The sequence below is a fragment of the Cryptomeria japonica genome, chromosome 8 (genome assembly GCF_030272615.1).
Source record: "Cryptomeria japonica chromosome 8, Sugi_1.0, whole genome shotgun sequence".
NCBI classification, from domain to species: Eukaryota; Viridiplantae; Streptophyta; class Pinopsida; order Cupressales; family Cupressaceae; genus Cryptomeria; species Cryptomeria japonica.
Genome location: NC_081412.1, coordinates 112,014,718 through 112,035,997, shown reverse-complemented (window position 1 = coordinate 112,035,997; position 21,280 = coordinate 112,014,718). Strand labels below are relative to the sequence as shown.

The following is a 21,280-nucleotide window of genomic DNA, read 5'->3' as shown; positions in this document are numbered from 1 at the left end:
CATGTCAAGGCAAGTTCACACAAGATCAAGGACGTCCTTTAAGAGGCAATGAACGAGGAACCAAGGTTGAAAGATAACGCATTTTGGCTAGAGCTTTAAGATCGCTCCTGTCCCTCTCCAAGGGACAAGGGCGATGATCCTTCCAAACATCTAAATGCCTTATAGAAGTCAAGAAAAACAAGTATGGAGTAAAGAAACAATGTTATTATTCACCTTATGATGGAAATTTGAGATCAAAGATGCAAGATTAAGGAGAAAACACTAGGATCGCTCCTGTCCCTCTCCAAGGGACCAGGGTGATATTTGCCAAAACACTTGTTATCCTTTAAAGATCACGTTAAAGCAGAGTTGCACGAGGTTTAAAACATCATTTGGAAGGCGATACAAAGGAGGTGAACGTTAAGATGAGCTTGAAATGGAGAAAGCATGAAGATCGCTCCTGTCCCTCTCCATGGGACCAGGGCGATATTACATCCAAAGGCACTCATTCACACATACAGACACTCAAGCTCGAAGGACCCAGCGAAAATGCCAATTCCAACGTGGAGATGAAGACTTTGAACGTCAAATGTGCAAGGATCGAGACCAAGATGATGGATCGCTCCTGTCCCTCAGTCAGGGACCAGGGCGATGAGGTTTGTATATTTCATTTTCAAATTTTGGCGCTCAAACACATTTTTGAAATTATTTAAATGCTAGAAAATTCGATAAGTTTGAAAATCCAATTAAAATGGCATTTAATATTTGCGCTTGGTATTAATTAATTGTTTTTGCCTTGTAAAAATCGAAATTGTTAAATAAAAAAAAAACATTGGCAAATAATTAATTAATTATTTTAATAAAAAATTAAATATAGCGCTTGGTATTTATTTGTTTTATGGAGGTCGGCCCTTGTATTTATTTAAAAATCATTTAAATTGCTTTATTTAATTACCAAGTCGGCCTCAAGGTGAATATGAGGTGAGCGCTATAAAGGAGAGGTGAGAATCGTCATTTTCACATTATCATTTTCATCTCTTACATGCGATTTGAGGAAGACAAAGGAGAAATGCGATTTGGAGTATACAAAGCAAAGTGGTGCGAATTTATATCCAAGGTGGTGCGAAGTATCATCCAAGGAGTGCGAACATTAATTTTCCCTTTGAGCGAATTGATAAAGGTTTGATCATTTAGAGATCACGTCAAGGACATATCAAAGGTGGCGATATTGATAAGAAGGACATTTATTTGAAGATCACATTGAAATATCAATTTTGCCTAGGCGATTTCATTCATTTGCATTCTAGAGTTAGCTCTCTCGTGAGGTATGGCGATTTGGTTTTATTGTTTTAAGTTTTAGATCCTCATAGCTTAAATTTTGAATTTTGAATTTTGAATTCCTAGCTCGATCGTTTTTTAGGAAATGATAACTCTAAGACTTATCATGAAGTTTTCTAAAATATTCTCTAATCTATGTTATATATTGCAAGATCTAGTTTCTCATTATGAAATGTTGTGTAGGTATGGCAACCCCGAAGGCGGGAGCATCCACCAGTCGTTCAGCTCTCATGAAGGAAGATCAAAGGACTGAAGAAGTGGAGACCAAGATCGTGTCGAAGTGGAGCAACATTGGAGATACTAACTTGGGTAACTTTAGCACGAAGAAATTTCGAGAGGTCCCTTACATTGGCAAGCCATCACCTGTCGCCCGGAGAATAATCGAGAGTGGCATCATTAAGGCGGCCGGCTTTCCTCCAGCAGTTCAGTGCCATGAGTTGATGATGGAGTGTGCTCGTCATTATGATCCACAGTCCAGAACGATCGTGTCCAATGAGGGAAACACTTTGGCATACCTTTCAGAGGAAGCTATAAGTGAAGCTTTCCATCTTCCAAAACACAGGGACATGATATACAAGAGCATAGAGGGAGCCAGGTCTATGTACGAAGATGATCCAGATGCTTGTCTAAGCATAATTAATAAGAACTGGTTACTCAAGAGCCGTCCCCGTCTAAGCAAGATCTCGAACACACCGCACAGGATTGATTTCCAGGAGGAGTACAAAGATTTGATCACGATGCTCAACCGAGTTACAGGAGCCCCTCACGCCTTCTACTTTGAGAAGTGGATGTTCTACTTCATCCAGGTGATTGTTCAAGGAAAAGGTACGATACATTGGGCTAGAATGATTAGCCATTGCTTAGACGTACAGTTGAGGAGACTCAAGGCTACCAAGTCCTTCCACATGAGTTCATACGTCATCTATGCCTTGATCAGGAGTTTTGAGTACGCAGGACTACCTCATAGAGGAGTGATTGGAAGAGGACCCGGCGAGGTCAGAGCTTGTGATTCCTATGCCTACTTGCATCATCCGCCAGGGAGCAACTACAAGTTAGTTAATGATACCTTCACGATGAACATCACAAGGACGTTGCAAGGTGGGATTCACAACAGATTATCTCAAGATGCACAGGAATTGGTGAAGAGGTACGGTGCTTGGTTTATTCAGTTTCCGAAGTTCACTTATATTAGAGTGCATGGATGTCCTTTACCTCCATACATGTTGCCGAGATATCCGACAGACAGAATTGTGTTACTTGAAGTAACAAGACAGTTGGCAACATATGCGAAGGCATTCAGACACAGACATGGGAATGGAGTTCCAGTACCTATCATTTTGGGCAATTCAGTTGAGGTATGTCCTAATGCTTTAGCCATGGATGACGCAGAGAAGGAGTTAGCCTTGTATTCTTTTTCAACCTTTGCTTTGAGGGAAAGCTTTGATCCACATGGACATTTAGAGGAGACAGTCGGTAGGAAATTTAAGCATGAGTACCAAATTGAAGATTTTATGATGAATCTCTTAGATGATCTTGAAGTGAAACGAAAAATGCATTCTAGATTGCCTTTGGATTTCATCAGGAAATGCAGATTTACAGAGTGGCCGACCAAGCACAGGACAGTGGCAGACATATCCAGTCATCCTATGATCGAGAAAGCAAATCAATAAGATTAGATTGGAATGAGCCCGAGGTCGTGGATTTAGATGCTTTAATGGCTCCAGTCTTGTACTCGCAGATGGGTTGACGTACAGCATCAGAAGTTGAGAGAACAAGGTATAGCTATGACTTTCACTTTGGAAGAGAAACCAGCCGAAGGTGGAGCTAGTGTGAGTGAAGGCAATCCTAATCCTAGAAATTCAGGTGAAGGTAACCTTCGATGTGCCAGTGAGGGCAATCTCCATCCAAGAGGTTCGAAGAGGAAAGAGAGACCTGGAAAGAGAGAATCTTCCAAGAAGAAAAAAGAGGCCAACCGAGATCGTTCATCCGGCACATCTTCTCAACAGGAGAAAAGGACACTTCAAGTGGAAGAATCCATGGAGTCGATGGTACAGAACGACAGGCAGGAGGAAGGACAGGCACAGCAAGGGTCACCAGATGGATCTCTCCAAGATTATGAGTTTGATGAAGATAAAGAAGACAATGAAATGACATCTCCTCCCAGACAAGAGGAAATAGTGCATAAAGAAATTCAAGTTCAAGAGACAAGATCGGCTATCCCAGATTGGTTGAAGGAAAGATTAACCAAGGTGATCGTAGTAGAGGACGAGGACAATGCAATTGATTTAGAGAGCCTTGTTGGACGTTCTCACGAAGTAACAGAGAAGAGAAAGGCTACCAAGATGTCCAAGATGTCCAAGATGATTCGAGATGAGACTGGATCCAGAAAACTGCAGATAGCTACACCGGCAGTAGACAAATATGAGGGAGAGATCCTAGCAGAGGAATATGATATACAGACTTTTGAGCTAGGACCATCCACAGCAGAGCAGACGTTGGATGATGCCACCGATTCATTTGAAGCATTGAAGGACAAGCTTAGAGAAGAAATGGAGAAGAATAGAAAGCTTGAGAGAGAGGTTGGTGCATGGAGGACATATTTCAGTCACATCAATGAACCTTTGGGACGTCAGGATCCAGCTAGATCACCAGTGCAGGCACTTCCACTTCAATCAATCAATGAGGCAGAAAGATTCAGGAATATGGTCCAGCGTACAAGTACTTGGATGGATAAATCTCATACAGTGGCCATAGAGTTTGTAACAAGGATGATGAAGATTATTCATCAAGCTATCCAGGTTCTTGAGATAATCCACAATTTGATGATAACAGTAGCCGCATTTGCCCATACCAAAGATGTTATCATTCCTGTCTTGAAAGTAATTAGACACACATCAAGGAAGGTCTTAGCGCAAGAAAAGATCATGGATGGAGGACCTCACAGTTTGCTTTAGTGGTCAACCTTACTCCATATGGAGAGTGTTCTCTTTGAGGACATCAGTACTAAATGTAGCCAAGTTGAGGAGGTGATCAATCCTATCTAGGACAGAGTATTTGAGGTACTTCGTACCATTCTTGGCAGAAGGATCGAGGTCGAGACAGATGTGGATATGCAGGAATTAGAGGATAGAATCAAGGTCATCTTTTGCAAGGACGCTAATGTTACAGATGAGCAATATGATCAGATGTTTGCCACCATGCTCCTGATTGAAAGAACAAAGGAACTTGAATCTTCATGGGACGCAACTCTTCTAGATGCATTCGATCAAGTCATCCATTTGGAAGAAAGTATGAAGAATCTTCCCGAGATTCCAATTGCAGAGATCGAAGGAATCGTATCAAGATTCATTGCATATGCTAAAAAAGAGAATTGGAAAGGGAATAAGATTCTAGATGAGAGGTTGTTATAGATGACATGGCATCTTATTTGTCATTGGTTTATGTCTCCTAGGTTTTTGTGCCAAATTTAATATTTGGCTATGCATTTAATATTGTTCAGTAAAAAGGAGGCCATTTGTAACAAACCCTAATTAGGGTTTAGGTGTCATGATCTTGACCGTTGATCTACTTTCAATCTGGACCATTCATTGTAATTGAGGATGCTATTTATACCCTCATTTTCCATTTCATTTGTAACTAGAGTAATAGAGAATAGAGATAGTTGAGAGATTAGAGAGATTAAAATTAGAAGCAATTTTACTTTTGTAGCAAGATTGAGTTTGAGGAGAGGAATTCAAGCAATTGTTGTACATGATGACTTTGAAATCAATGAAATATTGAAGTTATGGTGTTTTGTTGCAACTTTCTTGGTTATCTTCATGGTTGTTAAATTTACTTGAATCATGCTCAATCAAAGTAGTGTGTTAATTTGAAGGACATAGTGTGAGACTTGATCTTTGGTAGGATTCGTAATCCAAACCACTAGCTTCTTGCTGATTGTAGGAACGCCTTGTGTGGTCGACTGGAGAATACTTGAATTACTTAACCTTCAATCATCATTTTATCTTGGATATGTACCTTCGTGGTAGTGTCTTTGATCTTTGATGCGTTGAAAATCATTTTGTTACCTTAGAAGATCGCATCAATTTCAATTGAGTTGTTATCTTATGGCAAAATTGAAGTTGGTTGAATCTTGCCAAGTCTTGTTCACACGAAGTCATTCTTAGGGTTAGACTAGATTAAAATTCTTTTAAAACCCTATCCCTTTTGTTATTTTTTGAAAAGCTTCTTAGTTTAGTAAGATTTCGGAATTTCGGAGTGTAAGATCCCCTTGAGGACACAGCAAATCACATCATACCAACTGGTGCTTATCCACACGTAGAGACCCTACTAACCAGAACATTGGAGTCATCCTAACTGATCCTTCATGCGAATCTTCAGCAGTTAGAGACTTTTTTCAAGAGAGGATAAGATGCCTTAAGGTATTTTATTCTGTGTATGATGGTGTACAAAATACACGTCAACACGCCCTCATCCTTTTTCCATTTTTTTCAAATCTAAGCCAGTAAGAGCCTGTGTTCCAGCAAAGCAGATCGGAAGTTCAATCATCAGATGTAAGTCCCCTTGTGATTCCAGCAAATCACATCATACCACTGGAGTTTATCCACACGTAGAGACCCTACATAAAAGAACATTGAAGTCACCCTAACTGATCCTTCTTGCGATATCTTCAGCAGTTAGAGATTTTATTCAAGAGAGGATAAGGTACCCTTGGGTATTTTATTCTGTGTATGATTGTGTACAAAATACACGTCAACACCTTCCAAAGGACATAGAGCGAACTTTTTGCCTTGACCTCGTCCTTCCTAAGGACATAGAGTGAAATTCTCATTTAGACCTTGAAGAAGTTGAAAAATACAACTTCAGAGATCCCAAGAACACTTGCAAGCAAAATACCTGTCACAAGAGAGGAAAGGAGGCAAAAAAACAATAATGGCTTTGAAGAAAAAGATTATCATTCAGAGAGGGAATGAAAAAGAAATACAATACAATCCTTATAAAAGGAGATTATGCAACCCTAAAGTTGTGCAACCCTAAAGAAACCCTAAAGGGATAATGTGTATTATTAAATACCTGCAATATTATTAAATGCCTAAGTTTAGCGTAAGTGTAGAGGATAATAGACTAATAATTAAATAAATAATTATTAGCTAATACATGATAACTATAACACCCTCTCTTAAGATGAACTTAGGGAGTAGCTAAAAACAACTAAGGACTAAAAAATGCATGTAAACAAAATGCATGAAAGTAACAATGGGTCCCGACAACTAGGCTTGATGAGGTACCCAAGTACAAAAGAAATCTCACAACTGGAGAAAAGGAGAAAACCTCATGGGTAAAACTCCTTTCCTAAAGAGAGAAATACAAGTGAAGGATTGAAGAAGCCTCCAAACAAGAGAATGTCCTAGTAAAAAAGAATAAAGGATGAACATGAACACCACTGAAGCATGAAGCTGCAAACACTGTCGAAGAATAATTGTGGATTTGAAGAACCTCCATTGAAATAGAAGATGATCAGGTAGAGAAGACTGTAATCTGCACGAGTGCCCTCAAATAACACTACTCGAATCAGATGGCAAACAAAGGTAAACAACTGAACTCAAAGATACAGATGGCAAAAACACCAAAGTTTGAAGAGCTGATCAATCGAAGATGGAAGGTTGCCTCAAAAAATAGGAATGAAAGAGTGTCCATATGGTAAATGATCCATCTCACCGAAATGCATAAGTACCCAACCATTGCATCCGCCTTGTACATAGGAACAAATACTGAATACATAGCTCACTCCAACGAACCAAGGAAGCATTAGAACCAACAACCAACAGGAGAAACCCCCCCCCCCTCCCCCCCCCATAATGCTGATAAGGGAGAGGTGACAGGTACACTGAAACTGAATGCCAAGAAAAACTACATGACGAAGAACCATGAACATCGAGAGTGCAGCAGAAAGTACAAACACATATAAAGGCTAGTGTCATGGAAGGAACACTCACTTGACACACATCATGAGGCTAATGTCGTGAAAGGAACACTCACATGACAAAGGTAGATGGTAAACAAAGGCAAACATCAAACCCCCCCATGGCACTTTATAATGGAGTGTGAGTACAACAAGGCACAAGATGTGCAAGATCCTAAGCATGCAAAGCATAGTAGCACTTTATCTCAGTGCGTTTCCAAAAGGAAAATGCTTACAAAATGATGTATACAATGCTCAAAGAAGACAAAAGTCTGGAAATACAAAAATAATAGCCAAAGATGAGTCATCCCACACAAAGAAAAGGATCCCAGGAGCTGAAACATCCAAAATATTCACCAGAGTGCATAAATGCAAAACACTGAATAAAATGTACCTAGAGCAAAAGTTGGAAAGAAGACCCATACCACTGGAAAGTGCATAGAATCAACTTTCCAACGGTATCGTGTGTGCCAAAAACGGAGTCCGGATGCTCAAGATATGCCTCCTAGAGTGCAAAAAAGAATTTCTGGCTTTGACGTCAAAAAAATACATCAAAACAACAAAAAACAGAAGATCAAACCTCCAGATCTGAAGAGAGCTCTGAAAGAGCTTTTTGATACCTATTCGTTTGCCAAAATCCGACTTCGTTTGCCCAAGTTATGGAAAAAAATGACCCCCCTATCAAAAAGACTTTCAAGAGGGGTTTGGTGGTGACTGGGCGGAGCTGCCGGCGGAGGTGGTGGGTTGGCTGGGCGATGGTGGCGGGTCAGTTGACGATGTTTGTAGGCTGTGGCGGTTATCGCTGACGGTTATCGCCGCTGCTGGTGGCGGTTACCGTTGTTGCTAGCCGCGATGGTGAGTAAATTGCTGGCGGCAGTGGTTTAGGTGACCGGTGCCGTGATCGTAGCAGTGTGGAGACCGCGTCGGCCTGGGCACGCCGTTAAACTGCCAAAAAATATTATTTTGTTTTTCTCGAAATGCATGCCCAAAAGGGCAAAAAAAAATAAAAAATGCAGGGGCCACAATTGTCCAAATTGGATAACTTTTATATGAAAATGGGGGTTTTTGTGTGTTTTGAGCTCAACCGCGAGGTTTGTTTGAGCCCAAAATGACCAGAAACAAAGAAGCACCCCAGATTCAAATAAAAAGCTCTGAAAATCTTGAAACCCTAGCCTCCAAAAAATTCTTCTGAAAAATCAGGAACAAGTAGCAGTAGATGTAGGCTCTAATACCATGAAGAAGTTGAGAAATACAACTTCAGAGATCCCAAGAACACCTGCAAGCAAAATACCCGTCACAAGAGAAGAATGGAGGCAAAAAAACAATAATGGCTCTGAAGAAAAAGATTATCATTCAGAGAGGGAATGAAAAAGAAATACAATACAATCCTTATAAAAGGAGATTATGCAACCCTAAAGAAACCCTAAAGGGATAATGTGTATTTAATAATTACCTACAATATTATTAAATACCTAAGTTTAGCTTAAGTGTAGGGGATAATAGACTAATAATTAAATAAATAATTATTAGCTAATACATGATAACTCTAACAGACCCTGTCCTTGGAAAGGACATGGAGCAAATTTTTTTCATGAAGGCATGTCCTTCCAAAGGACATGGAGCGAACCTCAAAGTCATGTCCTTTCAAAAGGCCTAGACCGAATTTATCAAAAGACAAGATGAAGAAAGTCTGTGTTGAGTCGGCCAGCATGAGGAAGACAATCTATTAATTTGTCAAAGTCGGCCTTATACCCCAAAAGACACACCTTTACCCTAAATCACATATATAAGAGAAGTCAAAAGGATCATTTTAGCATCAATTCAAAACATATCTCCTCTCTAAAAGCGAATTTTGTCAACAGGCCAGCAAATTACTCCAATTGAACAACGAACTTCAGCAGAAGAACATCAACAAATTCCATCAGTATAAGATCGAATTTCATCATTGGAGATACAGGGCTAATCTTTTGGAGCAGGCGAGATTCATTGTTTGAGCACCAAAGAGAAGCGAATTTGCTCAGCCAACAAGCTTATCAACCTAGCGAATTCACTTTAAGACAGCCCAAATTTGTCCTAGGGCACTCAACTTAGCTTCCACACAATGAATTTATTGATTTTTATCAACTCTCTTTGATCAGATTTGGAGAAAATCGTATAAAATCAGAATAAAAGATTATGTCAAATTAAGAGATTATATAAGCTATACATCTTATATGTTTGATGCTCAATTGTTTGTTTTGCAGGAGGTAAGGAAAGAGATCAAAGGATTAGGTTGGAAGAAGATTGGAGTGGGGATCTTAAGGAGAAGTTATACAATCACTCCAAGGCAAGCAAGCAAGGATAGAAGGACTCAGCTATATCAATAATTCCCATCACCACTACTTTGAGCGAGCTAGATAATGTTGAGTATCAAGAGATATCTCTTGATATCCCTTCATGATGATGAATCCAATCAAGTATACGAAGTGCAAGATAAAAGTGGCATCCTAGACGGCATCCCAATCACCATTCCTCTTGTCAATGAAGTCCACATCAGCATGTATAGATGCAATGCACTTGGTTCATACATGGATGCACAAACTTCGATGTACCTACCCTTGATATTTATTGGTCCACACTCACTGAATGTAATTTTCTCATTGGCTTTGGAGAGTTTGTTGTAACAAACCCTAATTAGGGTTTTCATTGTAAAATCTTAGCCGTTGATAGAGATTTGATCCTGGCTATTAATTGTAAATGAGCTCTCTATATAAAGCTCAAGCTCTTCATTTGTAAAGGTTGATGGCGAGTAGAATAGCTAATAGTCAATAGATAGTCTTAAGAGAATAGAATAGTAATTAGAGTAGAGTAGGAGGAGAAGGCAAAAATTGTTGCCTAAGTTGTAAATAATGAAATCCATTTTCATTGAAGTTATGGTGAAGTGTGTTGTTTCTTTATAACGTGCATGGTTTCTTGTTAGATCTCCATGTTAGATGATAAATAATTAGATTGAATGGAAGAATTTGTTGAATACATTTGTGTGGAATCCGCCCAGTCCATACCACTAGCCTCTTACTGATAGTAAGTGTGCCTTGTGTGGTCAATTGGAATGATATGAGCTTAACTTTGAATCGTTATTCATCCATTGCTTATGCATTAACTTGAATGGTGATCAATGTTTGATGGTATCAATTCAAACATCTTTGAAATGTCCTTAGAAGATTGCACTGAGCTTGTGTCAAATTGTTCAAGTTGATGGTGAGACCTCGCTCAGTAGGGTTTCATATTGTCATTCATCTATGTTCTTACATTCTAGGCCCTAGAATATACCTTCTCAACCCTTTACCTTTTGCCATTTTTTCAAACTCGAGCTAGTTTAGGACAAACAACATAACCATATAGCAACATCGGATGACGAAGTTCCAACAAATCAAGCATTCAAGCATTCAAATGTAAGTCCCCTTGTGATTCCAGCATAATCACATCAAACCAATGAGCTTATCCACACGTAGTGACCCTACATTCATGAACCTTGGAGTCTTCTCAAGTGATCCTTAAGCTAATCTTCAGCATTTGAGAGATTTTGTTCAAGAGAGGATAAGATACTTTTGGGTATTTTATTCTGTGCTCGCATGTGCGTAAAAAACACATCAACACTATGGCTTTTAGGTTGGATAATTCTAGCAGAAAGCATGGCAGCTCCACTAGAGCCTTTCCTAACATTCAATTGTGACAAATTGTGAGTTAGAAAGAAAGCTGGTAATATGAACTTGGCTTTGATCCTTGTGATAGCAATTAGAAGTACTAGGAGGACCTCGATGCCAAGAGAAGATATAAATAGGATGCTTGAGGGTGGGAAAGTGGATTGAGATGTTTTTGCAGCGGTGAAAGAACAAAAAATGGGCTCTAGTTTCTGGTCATTTGGGGCTGCTATGATGTAAAACATGTGTAAAGATAGGCTTGACTTTTAAGCCCTAAAGTTGATAAATTTGACAAGTGTGAGTTTAGATATTTGAAGGGAAAATTATGCTCGCTATGTTTGTTAAGCATTATTATTTTTTTGGTTATATTTAAAAATTTTAGCCCAGAAGTGGAGACTATTGTGCTTTCACACATGGCTTTCATGACACCAAGACTTCTTTTTTTGAGAGGTTATGGGTAAGCAAAAACACAAAATTCTAAACATCTCAAGTAAAGAACACTGATGTAAAGAACAGTTAGATAAGTAAAGCCTTGTAGTGAAGATGACAATCTCAGAAAAGGGGTGAGTACCTGTAATGTACCCTTTAGCAAATGCCCTAGTTTTTGCCCTTAAATCACAATTCCAAGCTTATTGAAAGCATATTCCATAAAGTAGATCTTTCCTACTAGGGTCAGGAACATTATTTTAGTCATATGATATATCTAATTCATTAATGGAATTCAACCATAGGAGAGTTAGGATAAGGAGGTATGTTAGGATGCTTGAACGATCCTCTACCCTAGGCCCAAGAGTGGATAGACCATCCCTCTTGGCCTCATGTGGCGCTTTCCCATCCATATGAGGGGGTGTACCTAGTGAGGAACCCTATAGCTGTTCCCCTCTTCTTGCCACCCAATAATCAACCATGGTGGAAGCTTTGTGGGTAAACTACAATAGGGTTTCCGGAACATCCTTCCCTTCTAAAGCCCAAGAGCAGGGCACTCCTTGAACCCCCTCGGCCTCATGGGACCACTGGTCATCCACCATGAGGTGGTGTGCTTAGAAGAGGACTTTATAATTGTTTCCTCTCCTTGTATTCCCTTACTATCCCATCATGGTTGATTGCAGCACTTAAACAGACATATTATTGTCTATATTCTATATAAAAGAGATCATATAATAACACCATATCCTTAGATTGCATACACACTATTCATATGCGAGTACTTATACATAAGGCTCATTATGCGGCCTACCACAAGAATTATTATTTCATATCAAATCGCAATTGTAATACAAAAATCTCTGTATGCCTGAATTTGATTATCTTATATCAGATCTGCTCTTGTTCATTGATTCTTTTTTCTGATTTAGGTCTGCTCCTAAATCTGCTTTTTAATGCCTTTTTTTTCCATCTTCCTTCCTGCCCTTCTTTGAATGCCAATCTGCAATATATATATATATCCCTCTAAGGGGGTGGAGGGTTATGGCCCATGTTTCTTCCTAAAGGTGGTTGTCTCTTTACAACCTAACTGTTTTCCCTTTGATTAACAAATCGCTGCCTTTATTTTCTGACTTCAGATAATTATAATTGCTTATTATATATGTCTTTGAGTATGGGGTCGGCCAGCATGTGAGTTGGCCTTATACTATTGATTTTATTCTTAATCTTAAACATATCTATTTGGCCCTTAAATGTTGCTTAATCCCTTAGCCCAGTCGGGCACTGCTGATATTTATTTAGTTCTTCCTAGCCAAGTTGATCTCTTAGAGTAATCCGTCAATAATTATTTCTCTTCCTAGGCTGGGTCAGCCTTCAATGACCATGATTATTATAATGTCAATTTCTAATATTAGTTGACCTTAGTGGCTAACGCACAGGTTAGGCTGTTTTTTAAGACTGCATTGTACATAATTATATTAATTGCTGCCATTTATATTAATTGCCTTCTAAGATAATAGAATCGCCGCTCCCTCATGTTTCTAATGAAGATGACCACTCGCTTAAGGTATTAATTTCTACAGAAAATCATTAAGTCTTATAAATAAGACAATTTTCTGAATATCTGTATTTGAATTTTGAACACATCCTAAGGAGGGTGTGGAAAATCTTATTAAGTGGGGGGGGGGGGGGGGGGGGGGGGCTGCATGACAGTCCTCCCTTCCTGCAATTTGCTTGTCCTCAAGCAATAGTTGAATGATCATGGAATCTAATTTGCAATCCACCTTTCGCTGCACTACTCTAATATTATCGTAAATTATAGATTTGGATTAAGACATATATTTTCTCCGTTTATTTGAATGTGAGTTATAACTGATAGTTGAAAACTGGTAAGGTTTCATTTAAGAGCAGTTTTCTCTCATCTTCCAGAGAAAAGGATCAAGACAATCCAATTGTGTATTTGCAAAAGCCGATTAGCTTTTCGATATGTTTGCACATTGGACATCTGGGTGAGTCTTTCCATATTTTAAGGTGATGATTAGACACATGACACTCATCTATGACCTTAAATGCAATGTTCTTCTCTAAACAAGTTCATATCCCTTTGGTTCACTCTCGTTATTCTCATATTCTAGATTAACCAAAATTAGAAATTTCATGATGATAGGAATATGTTTACAGTAATCATAGATACTCATGGAGTAGACATACTGAAAACTCATCAGGTTTGAATCAAACATGGCATACACATGAAAACATGAAGCATACACATGATTATATGCAGACATGAAGTTAACATGCAAATTCACGTATGTTCAACAATCTCTCATATTCTCTTGCCATTGTCATTTAGTTGTCATATTTTTGGACTGAGTCAATATATCCCTTCTCATTGATTATAATGCATAATCGATTCATCCTTACCCTGTAGGCTGGCAGGATCATGCTCAATGTCCCCTTTAGTAAATGCCCTAGTTTTTGTCCTAAAATCACAATTCCAAGCTCACTGAAAGCATAATCTATAAAATAGATCTTTTCTACTAGGGTTAGGAACATTATTTTAGTCAGATGATATATCTAATTCATCAATGGAATTCAACCATAGGAGAGTTAGGATAAGGAGGTATGTTAGGGTGCTTGAATGATCCTCTACCTTAAGTCCAAGGGCGGATATACCATACCTCTTGGCCTCATGTGGCCTTTTGCCATCCATATGAGAGGGTGTACCTAGTGAGGAATCCTATAGCGGTTCCTCTCTTCTTGCAACCCTTATTCTTCTCCCTATGTATGGGACTCCTTAACTCGATAATCGACCATGGTGGAAGCTTGTGGGGAAACTACAATAGGGTGTCTGGAATGTCCTTACCTTCTAAGCCCAAGGGCGGGGCACTCCTTGCACCCCCTTGGCTTCATGTGACCACTTGTCATCCACCATGAGGTGGCATGCTTAGAAGAGGACCTCATCTCTGTATCCCCCTCGTATTTGCTTACTATCCCCATCATGGTTGGTTGCAGCACTTAAACAGACATATTTTTTTTCTATATTCTGTATATAAAAGATCATATAATAATATCATATTCTTAGATTGCATACACACTATTCATATGTGAATGATTATACATATGGTTCATTATGCGGCCTACCACAAGAATTATTATTTCATATCAAATCACAGTTGTAATACTAAATCTGTGTATGCCTGAATCTGATTAGCTTATATCAGATCTGCTCTTGTTCATTGATTCTTTTTCTGATTTACATCTGCTCCTAAATCTGCCCTTTATACCTTAGATATTTTATTCCATCTAAATTCCCACCCTTCCTTGAATGCCAATCTGCAATTTATATATCCCTCTAAGGGGATGGAGGATTATGGCCACGTTTCTTCCTAAAGGAGGTGTCTCTTTACAACCTAACTGTTTGCCTTTTGACTAACAAATTGCTGCCTTTATTTTCTGACTTAAGATAATTATAATTGCTCTCTTTATATTAGCTTATTATATATGTCTTGAGTATAGGGTCGGCCAGCATGTGAGTTGGCCTTATACTATTGATTTTATTCTTAATCTTAAAGATATATAGTTGGCCCTTAAATGTTGCTTAATCCCTTAGCCCAGTCGGCCACTGCTGATATTTATTTATTTCTTCCTAGCCAGGTCGACCTCTTCGAGTAATCCATCAATAATTATTTCTCTTCCTAGGCTGGGTCAGCCTTCAATGATCATTATTATTACTATGTCAATTTCTAATATTAGTCGGTCTTAGTGGCTGACACCCAGGTTAGGCTGTTGTTTAAGACTGCATTATATATATTTTTAATTTTTATTGCTTGTTTCCATTTATATTAGTTGCCTTCTAAGATAATAGAATCGTTGCTCCCTCATCTTTCTTATGAATATAACCTCTGGCTTAATGTATTAATTTCTATAGAAAATCATGAAGTCTTATTAATAAGACAATTTTCTGAATATCTATATTTGAACTCATCCTAAGGAAGGTGTAGAAAATGTTATTAAGGCGGGGGCATGACAGTACCTCTGGTTAGAATACTGAAATAATGTTGGTAATGAAGTCCACGATCTTTATACAAACATAAATACTTATATTCTCATACTAGACATGAAATTTGAATATAAAACGACTCCCAATCTACATCTTGTGGACAGAACCCCTTTTATAGAGTTTTCAATCTGTGCTCCTCAATTCAAACATGTAGTTAAGATAGGAAACCATGTGTGCACTGGTTTACAAAGCTTACTCGAAGTCGACATGTACATATTTTGAAAGAGGATCTGGCAATTCAAAGTTTCCTGGCTATTCATTTATCTTTGTACTTTTAATAGGGTCAGATCCACTATCCTTTTTCGAAGAAGATCCCATCTTGCCAAAAGATTCCTTTAACATTGGATTTGTTCTTCTCAAAGTTAAAAAGTCAAATCACCACCTCCAATCGAATAGGCAAGCACTTGAGTTTATTTACCATTTGGATTCTAGATGCCCTATCTACTTTGTCATCTAACCTGCCAGCCATACCATCGCTTGTTTCCAGATTCTTATTGAATTTAAAAAATGGGATCCAATTTGTGTGGCTTTGTGACTTAGAGAAAAACAGAGAAATTATCCGTTGACGGTTTGAGATTGTTACCTTCAACTATTTACACATCCAAGAGACTATATAACCAAATAACAAATACAAGATCATGCTCAACATCCTCTAGCCTCAAACAAATACTAGTCGAGTGCTAAGAGAAGTTGGAAACATTAAAATTCTATTATAAATGCTTTATTTGAGGGAATGGTTACTCTTTTTTGGCTATGTACTTTGTAGGGTACCACTAGGCCAGGGTTAAAAATATTATCTAAGATAGAGCTATAAGTAATGCCAATAACAGCTACCATGTTTTCTTTGAAAGTTCCTATGTGAAAGATATCACTAAATGCAACCTATGCTGAAAGTGACCGACTGGGATGTTATTTATTATTTGGGCCTTTAGATGTCCCAATTAACAAAGATCGTGGCAGCTGTTTAAGTTCGATCACAAATTTATGCTTAAAAATAACTTTCCAAACAATTAAGCAAGAACCTCTTCCACACCCCAATAATAAAAAAATAGAAAGACATTACCAGCAACTGAAGTTCTCGTACTTGTTGCTTGTGACACAGGAAATCTCCCAATCTTTTTGGTCGCCATGTTTCTGCCCACAAAAACTGTAGATCTCTTTCTTCTGTTTCAGTTTCCTGACTTTCGTTTGGTATTTCGGGCTCAACAGTTGCTGTTGCAGCAGATGTTTCTCTTTCTGAGATCAATGAGCATTTTGCTTTCGGTAGCTTTAGCGTACATAATTCAAATGCAGACATTTGTTTGGTCTGTGTGTTGTTGGATTTGAATTGACCACATCTTTGTGCACTTGTAAGTGTATGCCACAGAAGACAAATCACTTTAATAATCGGAGCTTCTAATCTTCTACGGAACTCCTCACCGGAGCTTATAACCTTGGGTTTGTTTTGGATCAATTTCTTTTCAAAATTTTGAGCAGTAATTTCTCTATCTTCCATTTTAAAGCACCTCCTGCTCAAAGAAACAAAAGTAGATAGGATAGTATTACTTTCCTTGCCTGAACTGAACGGAGATTCACAAGTTGGTTTACTGTTTGTATAAGGGCTTGGACGTTGGGCTATGGGGACAGGCCTGATATGATTTGCCTCTGAATTATCATCATCATTAGCCAATTTGTTAATTTCCTCGTTCCTGCAAGAAATAATAATGATATCATGTAAGCAACATAGAGACGAGAGAAATAATGATGATACCGTGCTAGTTTGCTGTTGGATTACAGCTTTGTTGGTGGTTGGTTTGTTCTTATTAGCCTTCATTGTTATACTTGTTATTATCTGTATAAAAGAGTCAGGACGCTTTCAAAATTCTTTTATTTACCTTCAATAAAAAAATTAAACAAAGTTTATTAGAAGTTGTATATCCAAGAAAGAATTTTCTTTTAGAATTAATAACTTGAAGTAATTTTCAGAAGAGGGAAAAATTAAGGGAACAGTATATTTGAGAAAATTTAGAATATATATATTTTCTAAAAGTTCGACCTTCATCTCATATGTATTATGTATTCAGCAATCTTTACGTATATTTGGTCTTATATATCAATTAATTAAAATTTAAAATTTAAAATTTTAATTAATTGATATATATAATTAAATGTATATCCGGAGTGTTGGATAGACATTGCCCACCCACCCAATACAGACAGTGGAGAAAGTTGGGTAATTGGTCAGATATTTTATGAAAATATTTAATTAAAATTTATCAATTTATATTTTACTATTCTATTTTGATAAATTTAGACATAAATGATAAATCTATTTAACCAACAACAGAATCAAAAACACTTAGTACAATTTTTGGTGCAGAGGCAACAAAAGAAGTAGACGATTTGGTGATTAATGATTGCAAAAGCCTCAAATCCAAGGAGTACCTGGATGGTTTCTTGTCATTGCATGCTACTCCTGTAACCAGTTCAGACCGAGAAACATCATCAACAGTCGGCTGGTGTGGGTGGATGATTTTAAAGCAGGTTTGAACCATCTGATTTTTATCAGCAGGTGGCGTCTGGGATTGAGAGAGCTGAGATTTTTGCCCATTTAAATGGCCGTCAGAGAAGGCCATCATAGCTCCAAGGCGTGTGATAAACAATGCCATTTGTGGAAAGAAAGAACAAGCAATGAAAATAAAAATTAGCCAAGATATTTAATGTATTAGAAGGTGGGTTTCTTTTGTAAGTGCATAGAAAATCACGAGGAGCAGCATAAGGACAGACAAGAAAGCTAAATCTGTCGAATATGATGATATTATGCTTAAAAAATGCTCCATCTCTTCGTGGAAAGATAGTGACTCTAGATTTATGTGGTATTTTAAAGTGTTTTTAAAATTAGATTTTAAGATTACTGGTTTTTAATTTTGTTATTTTGTAGTTTCCATATAAAGCTGCCAAAATAAAATTCCAGGTTTATTCTTTCCTGCATTCACAAAAATCAAATATACGTATCTAGAGTTTATAAAACAAATCAACAGCTATATGAATTTCAAATCACAAATTTGACTTTTAGCAGTTTTTTTTTTATTATAATATTTTGTTTTATACAATTTAAGAGTTATATTAAACTTTTATAAAATATTTTATAATAGAAATTATTTAATAACTTACTTAATTTTTCAACATAATTATCTGCAATGCAAGGAAGGGATGTTCCCAATCTTTAAAACAATTTAAACTAACATGTAAATCTATATAATTCAAGTATGAAATCAGTCCATGACATCATTTATAATGTTTTTCATTCTTATTTTCAAGTAAAATTAATAGAAAATAGGATATTATTGGAATTGATGTGTATTAACAAATAATGCTTGTAATAATCTAATTGTTAATTAGATATTTAAATCATGAAATCATGCATGACACACATTTCAAATATAAAGGAGAGGATCTAGTAGTTGAGCATATTCCAATAGTTGTTATAGCATTTGTTGATTCAATATCAATATTTTTAATATTATAGCACTAGTAGTTGTGACTTTAAAGTTGTTAGTGTTAAACATGAGTACTACTACTGATAATTGAATGAAATGTACTCTTAGATCTAAAATGCAACACGTCACATCAGCACACCCATAAAACATGTCTAGTGCACAACTAAGGGTCTACCCTTTTTTTTTGCCCATTATAGACATCTCACTGATCTGGCATCATATTTGATAATGTGGACATGAAACCTTAGTTATAAGCAAGGGACTTACTAAGTAAGCTGTTGTAAAAAATTAGGAGTGATTTGAAATTGCCACATAAAATTTTAAGAGGTACGAATTTAGGATGCTCAACTATGAAATCCTCTCCCCTATATTTTTACTTTTTCTGTAATTATACAAACAAGTTACAATTACAAACAAGTTACAATTTTTCTTGAAAACATGGTGAATGGAGGGGCTCGATGCTATTTGTTTGGTCACTAGGAGGAAGCAAAATTTTTGGAGGGAAGTAACGAGCTTAGTCTATCTCAACAAAATAAATAATCAATTTCGTTGGATAAGGCTAAAGAGGTTAGTCTTGATGGGGAAATGGTGGAGTTGAGAATTGCTCCAGTGGCTAGGATTTGCTTTTAAAGAAAATATTAGTTATGTTCTTGATTCTGAGACTTAAGGTAGGGGTCTTTAGATATGAGGATTCTGGAAGTGGCTGATAGAAAGGGAAGTTTTAATGTAGGTTCAGATGATCCTTGTCAGGTAGTGAATGATTTAAGCCCTTCTCAGACAGTTCAGCCTTATCTTAGATCATCATCATAAAGCAAGGGAAAGGAAAGAAGCACTAAATTATCTTCTGATTTAGATTGGCAGTTAAGAAAGGAAAAAAAATCAGGCAGAATCTCGCTTCAATGATTCAGTAGGCAGGGTAGCTGTATGTGTTAAGGGCACTTGAGGCACTATGGCTTCAACCTGTGCTACTATTTCAGTGTTTCTGGTCTCTTTGGTTGACTCAGAGCTCTTAGTTTTAAGAATGTAGCTATTGGTTTATGGTCTTAATGTTGTTGATTCATGTAATTATTTCATAACTGCTTGTTGGGATTTGATGGGCTTCATTGTTATATCTTTATTCCTTTTTATAAAAAAAAATCGAATATTTTCAACAACCACCTTTTACTTTTAATTAAAATTTCAGAATTATAACTGTGCGAAGCATTAAGAGGGTACTGGCGTAACTGGTAGGATCTCTATTGGTGTGATGCATTATCTGTATAAAGAAATACAAATCTCTTGAACACAATTTTTAGTGCAGATGCAGTAAAAGAAATAAATGATTTGGGGATATTAACAAAAATGATTATTGGTCGCCTCCAAGAATATTGAGTAAATTCAAATGACTGTAAAACTTTAAAATCTAAAGAATACCTTGATGGTTTCTTGTCATTCCATGCTACTCGTGAAACCAATTCATACTGAGAAACATCATCAACAGTCGGCTGGACGGTCAAATCTAAAGAATACCTTGATAGTTTCTTGTCATTCCATTCTACTCGTGAAACCAATTCATACTGAGAAACATCATCAACAGTCGGCTGGTGTGGGCGGATGATCTGCAAGAAGTTTTGACCCATCTGACATTCATCGGCAGGTGGCATTTGGGATTGAGAGAGTGGAGATTTTCGCCCACCTAAATGGTCGTTTGAGGTGGTAGTCATAGCTTCAAAGCGCGCGACTAAGGACGCCACTGTGCAGAAAGTAAGAAAGAGCAAGGATTGCACATAAAAAGTAGTGAAGACATTTATGTAGCATAAGTTGAATTTGTTTTGAAGAGCATGGAAAATCACGTAGGTGAGCGAGCGTAAGGACAGACAAGAAAGCTAAGTCCCTGTAGAATATGATCTTAGTATGCTTTGGAAATGCTCCATCTCTTCGTGGAAAACAACGTAAATAAACGTATATGTCTGCTACACCTATTCATAACATGACAAGAGTGCAGCTGCTCTGACAGATACCAAATATATTCTCTCTTTTGCCAAATTATTGTGTGTTTTTCAGCAGTATGTATGTATGTATCAGATACCAAATATATTCTCTCTTTTGCCAAATTATTTTGTGTTTTTCAGCAGTATGTATGTATGGTTCTAGTAGGTGTATGTATGTTTGTGTGTATGTATATATGTATGTATGTGTATGTGTTTTTATGTATGTATTTGTTTATGTTTGTGTGTTTGTGTATGTATGTGTGTATATATATATGCATGTGTATGCGTGCGCATGCGTGTATGCATGTATGTGTGTACATACGTATATATGTATGTACGTACATGTATGTATGTATGTATGTATGTCGTGTCGTGTCGTGTCTATT

The 21,280-nt window shown here is 37.3% G+C and overlaps 1 protein-coding gene and 1 long non-coding RNA gene across 3 annotated transcripts in view; one reads left to right on the top strand and one right to left on the bottom strand.

Annotated features, from left to right (window-relative positions):
- LOC131031280 (uncharacterized) overlaps positions 1-17,941 on the top strand; it is a 107,653-nt gene extending 89,712 nt beyond the window's left edge. Inside the window, exon 4 of the long non-coding RNA XR_009103018.2 lies at positions 17,805-17,941. This is a non-coding gene — a long non-coding RNA (uncharacterized LOC131031280). The remainder of the gene's footprint in view (positions 1-17,804) is intronic.
- Positions 1-20,828, bottom strand: part of LOC131031279 (replication factor C subunit 3) — a 102,644-nt gene extending 81,816 nt beyond the window's left edge. The window contains exons 1-2 of one of the 2 annotated variants that reach the window (XM_057962359.2): positions 20,338-20,828; positions 16,509-17,133 (exon numbers count right to left, since the gene is read on the bottom strand). In XM_057962359.2, the coding sequence (XP_057818342.1) occupies positions 16,509-17,133; positions 20,338-20,627 (915 nt within the window). In that variant the 5' untranslated portion in view covers positions 20,628-20,828. Of the gene's footprint in view, positions 1-16,508; positions 17,134-17,869; positions 18,094-20,337 lie in introns of those variants that run through there. The other variant, XM_057962360.1, reaches the window with a different exon arrangement.
- Between the last annotated feature and the right edge of the window lie 452 nt (positions 20,829-21,280).